General features: G+C 35.3%; 2 protein-coding genes across 5 annotated transcripts; one reads left to right on the forward strand and one right to left on the reverse strand.

Moving 5' to 3' along the window:
• Nucleotides 1-2,125: 2,125 nt before the first annotated feature.
• On the reverse strand, nt 2,126-5,764 carry LOC18011437. 2 transcript variants are annotated; one of them, XM_006393289.2, is made up of 11 exons: nt 5,607-5,764; nt 5,075-5,294; nt 4,608-4,842; nt 4,358-4,530; nt 4,134-4,273; nt 3,873-4,050; nt 3,434-3,771; nt 3,111-3,352; nt 2,923-3,035; nt 2,581-2,827; nt 2,262-2,492 (listed from the first exon to the last, which is right to left on the reverse strand). In XM_006393289.2, exons 2-11 carry the CDS (start codon nt 5,257-5,259, stop codon nt 2,262-2,264), a joined length of 2,082 nt encoding a protein of 693 aa, XP_006393351.1. In that variant the 5' UTR covers nt 5,260-5,294; nt 5,607-5,764. The 2 variants fall into 2 exon arrangements, with proteins under 2 accessions (XP_024005946.1, XP_006393351.1); XM_024150178.1 differs by lacking the exon at nt 5,607-5,764 and having other exon boundaries at nt 2,126-2,492; nt 5,075-5,259.
• Nucleotides 5,765-6,017: 253 nt separating this feature from the next.
• On the forward strand, nt 6,018-7,758 carry LOC18011438 (40S ribosomal protein S7-1). Of its 3 annotated transcripts, none has more exons than XM_006393292.2 (6): nt 6,018-6,084; nt 6,471-6,589; nt 6,690-6,763; nt 6,853-6,976; nt 7,206-7,388; nt 7,482-7,758. In XM_006393292.2, exons 2-6 carry the CDS (start codon nt 6,515-6,517, stop codon nt 7,599-7,601), a joined length of 576 nt encoding a protein of 191 aa, XP_006393354.1. In that variant the 5' UTR covers nt 6,018-6,084; nt 6,471-6,514; the 3' UTR covers nt 7,602-7,758. The 3 variants fall into 3 exon arrangements, with proteins under 3 accessions (XP_006393354.1, XP_006393353.1, XP_024006111.1); XM_006393291.2 differs by having other exon boundaries at nt 6,024-6,084; nt 6,485-6,589; XM_024150343.1 differs by having other exon boundaries at nt 6,024-6,084; nt 6,492-6,589.
• The last annotated feature ends 148 nt before the right edge of the window (nt 7,759-7,906 follow it).

The raw sequence follows: 7,906 nt of genomic DNA on the forward strand, positions 1-7,906 counted from the left end.
CAAAACTGTGAAATAAAACAATCATTTTAACTTAGAAGAAATTATTGGAAAATTACTTTAAGAAGATTTTTAGAGTTTAAATTTTAATTATTAGTTTATAGATTTTTAATTTTTTACATTATTAATAAATTCTATTATAATATTTTTTAAAAATCTATTGTTATTGGTTTGATGATATTCTGTTAAAATCTAGTGTTATTGGGATAAAAATTCTTTGTAATTTAACTCATAAATCATTCATAAATCATGATTTTCAAAATATAGTAAAATTTCTATAAATTAATATTCGATAAATTAATAATCACTATAACACTGATAAAACCTCTCTCTCTTCTCTCACACTTATCTTTCAGAGAGAGAGGGACGATTTCCGATCTTAATATGAGATTGGAATTTCACCGGATTCGTTTGGTTTTTTTATGTATATATTCCGACTTGATCGGATTCTCTTCCGTTATCTTCGAAAAATAAATTTTGACTTTGATCGGATCGTTTTATTTTCAGATCCAAATTATGTTTCTTTCTTTCATAATCTTTGATTTTGGATCTGATTTTCTAAAAATCAACCTCGCTCATGATGTTGATGGTGTTCATAGTCGGATTAATTTCCGTTTTTCTTTTAAGTTTCTTCAGGTTCTCCAATTCTCAGTGGAGTAATTTCTTCGTCATTTCCAATCGCTCAATCATGGAGCAATGGAATCAGGTTAGGCCGGTGATGGAGCTTCCACGGTGTTGGTTAACTTCGGCGAAGCTTAGAAGCAGAGGAGATTGGTGATTTGCGGTTACTCTTTCCGACATATATGGAGTGTGGGTTTGATGAATAGCAAACAGTGGTACTAGAACAAGCATCGTGAAAGTTTCTGCATAAAGTTCCGACGGAGAAGAGAGTCGACGGCGATGCATGACGATGAGCTTCTCACTATGACACGTGTTTTTATTTAGTTTAGAGTGCTCCACGTGTTTGTATGCGTGTCTAATATTGTAACGTCTGGGCCCTTAGTAGGCCTTATCTTGTACCATTGTTCTAGCCCTGGGCTTTCGTTATAAAACGATTGACACGAAAAAAAAAAAAATTAATAATTACTATAAAATAATAAATTTTGCTGGTTTCAAGTTGGGACAATGTAAAAATTCATCAAATTCGATAAGATAATAAGATAATATATTTTTTTGAAACTCTAATGTAAATATATGGTCCCAACAAAAATATAAATTAATAATTATATAAATTTATACAAATATATATATATACATATATAATATTCTAATATATGCGTAATGTGTTTTTTTTAACTTAAAAATAAAATTTTATTGGGTCTCACCTCTCTAATTATTATATGAGTAGCTTTTATTGTTATTTTACGATATGCATTTTAATTTATGATGATTAATTTATGTGATAATTCATTTTTTATCTATAAATATTTCTAAATGTAGTGTAGCATTATCTTTAATTTAATCATCAATAATATGGATAATAGCCATGATTTTATTTATAAATTTTAAATTTATGAACATGTATATTTTTACATGGATAATTTATTAAAAACTATATAGTTATGATTATAAATCATAAGTTGTATTAAGAGATTTGTTTAAATTTTTGGATATAACATTATTGGAATAATTTTAGAAAATTATAAATAGAATGCAAATTTTTTTTATAAATTAATATCACTATAAATTAATAAAATACTATGGATCCGACATTATTAATTTATACAAGTTTTACTGTACGGTATATTTTTGAATTTTCAAAATCTGTCATATTAAAAATATTTTATGAATTGTATAAATACACAAAACTCTCTATAAATTTTACAAATCCAACAAAATTTCTGAAAATTTAACAAATTTAATAATTTTTAAAATCAATCAAAATTTTTATAAATTTATCTTCCAATAACCTCTATTATTTTTTTAGGCAATTAATCCATGTTTTAGGATTTTTACTGCTATTTGATATTTTGCATGATTTGCATCGAGTAATGATTTTTGTGTCAAGTTGGTAAATGAATAACGGAAGATTCCATGTCCATCTTTTTGTATGATAATCGTCATTTAACTGGTTTTTGCAAGACATTTTGAATCTGTAATCGAAACACTCTTTCTATTACATACTGTACATTGTTAACTTTAACCCAAATAAAAAAATAAAATAAAAACATACATTGATATATGCAAATACATACAAACATACGTAACTAATTACACAATATCTCAACTAATTACACAAACATACGAGATATTCATCGTATGTTTTACTTGGTTTTCTTGCTATCATCTTTGTTCTGTTCGAGAACCACAGGAGCAGCCGGAATGCTGAACCACCACTCTCTAAGCCGCCGCATCAGCCGCTCCGTGCTTGCTCTACGCAGCGGCGAATATCTCGTGAACAACTCAAGAAACACCACCAGGATCAATATGTTCCAAGGAACTACCATCAGCATCAACGCAGCGATCACAACCGCAACCGCAAACTTCTCACTCGCCTGTTTTTTTTTTGGTTTTTAAAACCATTAGTAAGCGGTTGCAAAAACGCTAAAACGAGAGGAGAATTTTAGAGATAAAGAGAGAGACCTGTGGGAAAAGGGCGAGTAATAACGCTCGGAACTTGAGGAGAACAATGTTTGCGTCTTGAATGAACTGTTCAAACTGCGAAATCGCGTTTTGGACCGCTAAAAGCTGTTCCATTGTGTTCATAGGAGGAGGCGCGGTAACTTTCAGCTCAATCATTACTTTCTCTCTATTGCTGAAACATCTCGTGATAACTATGAAACCAGATATAAAGATAAAGGCAGAGGCTGATACATAGCCAATCCATCCCCTAAACAAAACCGGTTTCAAAACCGCAAAAGAAAAGATTTCAGAGAACTGTAACTAACAAGCAAAACACACGCATAAAGATTCTAAGTATGTTACCTGTAAATTATGAAAGTGGACAAGAGACAGAACCCAAAAGACTTCAAAGGATCGTCCCAATACGCTAACGACAAAAGCCAGTTCCAAATTTCCATAGCCGGAAGTAGCAGTTCCTGCAACAAAGCCAGTCTAAAAATCTCTTGAAGATATGCAAAGTGTAAGAATCGTGTGTGCGTGTGTATCTTTACCTTCATCACAGCTAAATTGGTGTCGATTCCATCAACTTTAACTCCATTTACAGTCTCTTGCGCAAGAACCACTTTCTCATAGTTCTTTCTTGATTGCTTAACAGCTCTTTCCAATGGATTCACATCTCCAACCACTACTTCACCTACCACAAGACTACTACTACTACTACCCCTTGGACTTGATCCAAACATTAAACCCAATTGGGAAACCATATCTGAGGCCGAGATCGAGTACAAAGACCCTGCTAAAAGAAGATTTATCAACATAGAATTTGTGTAATATCAGGAATATACAGTTTGCATAAGTATGTAATTAATGTTACCTTCTTTGGCTTTGTTTGTTCGGTCAAGCACTCTCGAACTCGACATCTCTGCAAGCGTCTCAAGAATATGATCCCCACCAGGAAGCTGATCACAGAGATTGAACGGGAGAAGATTCTCGTAACGCACAGGGTTTGTTAAACCAAGTTCTTGAATGGCTTGCACACGTAAAATGCCAAGTACAGCTTTTGAGATAGCTTCATCTTTCGCCACGCCGATGATGATCTTGAACTTATTTATGTATTTGTGAAGGTATAACACTTCTCGGATAATCGCGAGCCAGTAATCTCGTCGTGTGTGGCCTTTGAGTTCAGGGAACTCAATTACTACTGGTTCTGGTCTACAAAAAAAAAGAGCCATTAAAATATGTAACCAAGTCAGTCAGGTAAGAAACTGAAACAGGACAATGCTTTTTAATTGAAGTGATAAATCATTCCTTACAGGGAAATAGATTTGTAAGAGACAGCCTTATCGAAAAGCCGAGTGCCCCAAGGACCGGTTAACTCGGGTTTAATGACTTGTTTCAGATCTTCAGATAGGCTATAGCGCTTTGGTGTGTCGAAAGACACAACCTTTATAGCCTCAAAATAGAGAGAACGATCAGTCAGAATCAAGCGGCCTGCATTTAACAATATTCAATTTAATCAACCGAGTAGAGAGGAATTTATCAGATCACCTTGTGCTACCCAGAATAAAACATACCTGGCCATGTAGATATTCCAATATGTTCAAGAACTGGTTGTGTAGTAACAGTCCCGTCGATCTCAAGAATCTTTTCTCCTTTTGATCGAACACCAGAGAGCAGAGATGACTCGGACTGGCTCTTCATCTTCTTTATTGCTCTAGAAAGTGATCCAGGATAGATAAACTTCAGATTTTCACTGAGTTTATTTCTGAAGAATGATTCTAAGGACGAAAGCTTTTACCTTTCAAGTCCATACAAATACTTGTCATAAACATAGAAATGAAGCCGAACACCGTTTGATGAAGAAGTCAGCATCCCGAACAAATTTTCACATATGATCACATCAGCTATTATCGGAACCGCTGGAGCAATCCGAGAGAAGGCTTCTAAACCGACGGTTGGATCTTCATCAACCTGCTTCCATATTTGGACAACAAGAGGATCAGTTCTTTAACTCAATGGACCATAGAAGTAGAAATCAAAGTGCTTACACTGAGTAAAGTTTGGCTAGCAGCAGAAGGGACCTCCCAAGCAACCATCATGTCAAATGTTAAACGCCGAAACGTTTTATCGCTTAGATGACCTGTTACTCCCACAGAGAGTGCAAGTGCCCTGAAACAGCAGTACTCTAGAAAGTTCCTTGCAAACATTGAAGGCTGCTTTACAGATTCAGAAGCCTCTTGTTTGAAACTAACTTGTAGCTCGCTTACTGAAACACCAAGTATTCTGCACCAAAGTTTCCCATTACTATATAGAACCAAATATAAAAGCGAGTTCTTTTTCTAAATTAATATCCAAATCCATTCTACCGCATATCACAAGCTAGCTTATCATCAAAACTTAAACTTTTTTCATACAGAACTAAACCCTTTAAATCCAATTAATCGTATAGATTGAAAACAACCCTTTAAATCCAATTAATAGTATAGATTGAAACAACTAACTTAGGGATTCTTACTTTGAACATCTGCGGATAACCACATTTGCCACTGGAGAAAGCTCAGGTATCCAATTCGCTCCAGCAGAAGTAGAATTCTCCATCTCATCGATCTCTTCATCGAAAGAAGTTTGCTTCCCAAGCAACCATTTTAACGAACTATCTTTAACCAGACCTTCTAGCACATCCATGGTTTTGCTCGACATACTAGTAGATTCTCTCACCTGGTTTCTCTTAGCAGCTACAATCGGCAAAAACATTTCAAACAATTAGGCACGAATGACGGAAGTTACAAAACTCAATTCCTTAAATTCAAACTACATAGACTATTCTGATAATTCATTGATCAAAAATCTAACCTTTAAAGAAAGTTTCAACACAGAGATTATTAGTCAGCTAAGATCAAGAGAAAAAGAAAGAAGAAGAATAAGCAGTGAGAGTGAATCATATGTGAGAGTGACTAATTCGTGAACAATCTTAGTTGGTTTTACGGAACTTTTCTGAATCAGAATCCGAAATTACGGAGGAGTCGATGTTTTCTCAACGAACCCACCTAGAAATTAGCTAACTTTAGGTTGTTCTCCAACAATTAATACACGCTTCGTTTCTCCAACTATTTAATCGAATTTAGGGTTTTAAGCTCTTGCTCCTCGAGATTCTGCCTTCATTTGGGGTTTATCGAAAAAGTGACACAACAGGAGAAGCGGAGAAAGTGAGACGGTAAGGATCTCCGATTCGGTTGTCGTCTTTGTTGGTCTATTCAAGGAAAATGATAAGATACACGACGAGTAACACGTCAGCATCACGTGGCTCCATTAAATTAGGACACTTCAGCTAAATTGTACGGCTCAGATTTTATCAAACTGCTTTAACTTAGTTACAATCGTGTCCGTACACGTGTCACATTATTAATTTCTGACCGCTAGATCATCCTTTATAAGGTCTCTTTACCCTCTTCCTCGCTGCTCTAGGGTTTTTAGTTTTTATTTTAGCGGATTAGCTTCAGTATCCTCCATTGGCTTCTGCCTCAGGTGCGTTTTATTCGGACGAATTATTCTGCTCATCTCCGATCTCTTCTTCTATTATTTTCAATCGGATCTTTGTTTCCCGGGAAAAATCATGTATTGTATTCTCGACGGGTTTGTTTGTTTGTAATCGACTACTTGTGTTTCGCCGTAAATTCATTGTTTAATTGTTGAATTGATCGGTAAATATAGGATGAATTTAGTATTTGTTTACCTCTAGCTTCTTTGGTTATGGTGTTAATGATAGTGTTGTATGTTTTGAAATTGAACCTCTGCTTAGCAGTGTTTACTTGTTCTTGATCAATGGCTACATTAACTCTTTTTTTTTCTGTGTTGAGACTAAAGGGCATTGTTGTTTCATATTGAAATGTTATTTCTTTTTTGATCCTCAGAACTCTTATTGAAGGTTTTAGGGAGTTTGCATTTGAGTGGAAAGATGTTTTCTGCACAGCACAAAATTCACAAGGATAAGGGAGTGGAACTTTCTGAGTTGGATGAGCAAGTTGCTCAGGTTTGATCTTTATATACTTAAATTCTCTGCTTAAGGTTTCGGCTTTCCCTTAGAAATGGTGAAAGCATAGAGTTCCTGATGTCTCTGTTGACTTTCTTAGGCTTTCTTTGATTTGGAGAACACCAACCAAGAGTTGAAAAGTGAATTGAAGGATTTATACGTCAACTCAGCTGTGTGAGTGGATTTTCTTTTTTTGTTTGTTTATGATTGGATGGTTTTACTCTAGGAAACTGAAATATTCAATCTTTTTATTCTTTTTGTAGTCAAGTTGATGTATCTGGAGGACGCAAGGCACTTGTTATCAATGTACCTTACAGATTGAGAAACGCTTACCGAAAAATCCATGTTAGGCTCGTTCGTGAACTCGAGAAGAAGTTCAGCGGAAAGGTAATTCTTTATTACCGTTTCTCTTTTGCCAGTTAGTGTTTTGTTTTGTTTGAGTTGCTTGATTTGTCATGGTTTGTTTGAATGAATGATAAATGTAGCTCTAGATTGTCTGGTTATATTGAGAAAAAGAATCTCTCAGTCTTTCAGTGACTTGAGTTTAGCTGATTTGAGTCACTGTGAAGCCGCTTAGTTTCTTCATATGATCTTTTTACCTCTTCCCTATGCTTAGGATGTGATCCTCATTGCTACAAGGAGGATTGTGAGGCCACCAAAGAAGGGCTCAGCTGCAAAGAGACCACGCAACCGTACTCTGACATCAGTTCATGAAGCCATACTTGATGATGTGGTCTTACCCGCTGAGATTGTTGGAAAGCGCACTAGGTACAGAATCGACGGAACCAAAATCATGAAGGTACGTAAAACCCATAAATGATATTGATCTTCCTGTTTTCGCAATTATCTTCTTAACTTTTCTTATAAACGGGAATGGAATGTGTTTTGAAAGGTCTTCTTGGACCCAAAGGAAAAGAACAACACCGAGTACAAGCTTGAGGCTTTCTCTGCGGTTTACAAGAAGCTGACCGGCAAAGATGTCGTCTTTGAGTTTCCCATCACTGAGGCGTAAAAGTTGAAATGAAACTTAGAGAATCTTTTGTGATCTCAGATATTTAAAAGTCCTGTTTTTTGTTTATTTTTTGTTATGGGTTTTGGGTTTACTTCCAATGTGTCAAGACATTGATTTTACATCTGAAAATGTGTACGATCGTCAAATTTTGTTGGTATTTTTGAGTTTGCTTGGCAAAGGAAAGCAGCAGAAAGTAAATATTGACTTTAGAACTAAAGACCGAGTTTTGTAGGGCAAGAACCGGAGACGTAATTACAAGCTAATCCGAGAACAAGAACCACAAGTAATTTGACCTGTTACAGGCC

Source organism: Eutrema salsugineum, unplaced genomic scaffold, assembly GCF_000478725.1.
Source record: "Eutrema salsugineum unplaced genomic scaffold, Eutsalg1_0 scaffold_7, whole genome shotgun sequence".
Lineage (NCBI taxonomy): Eukaryota > Viridiplantae > Streptophyta > Magnoliopsida > Brassicales > Brassicaceae > Eutrema > Eutrema salsugineum.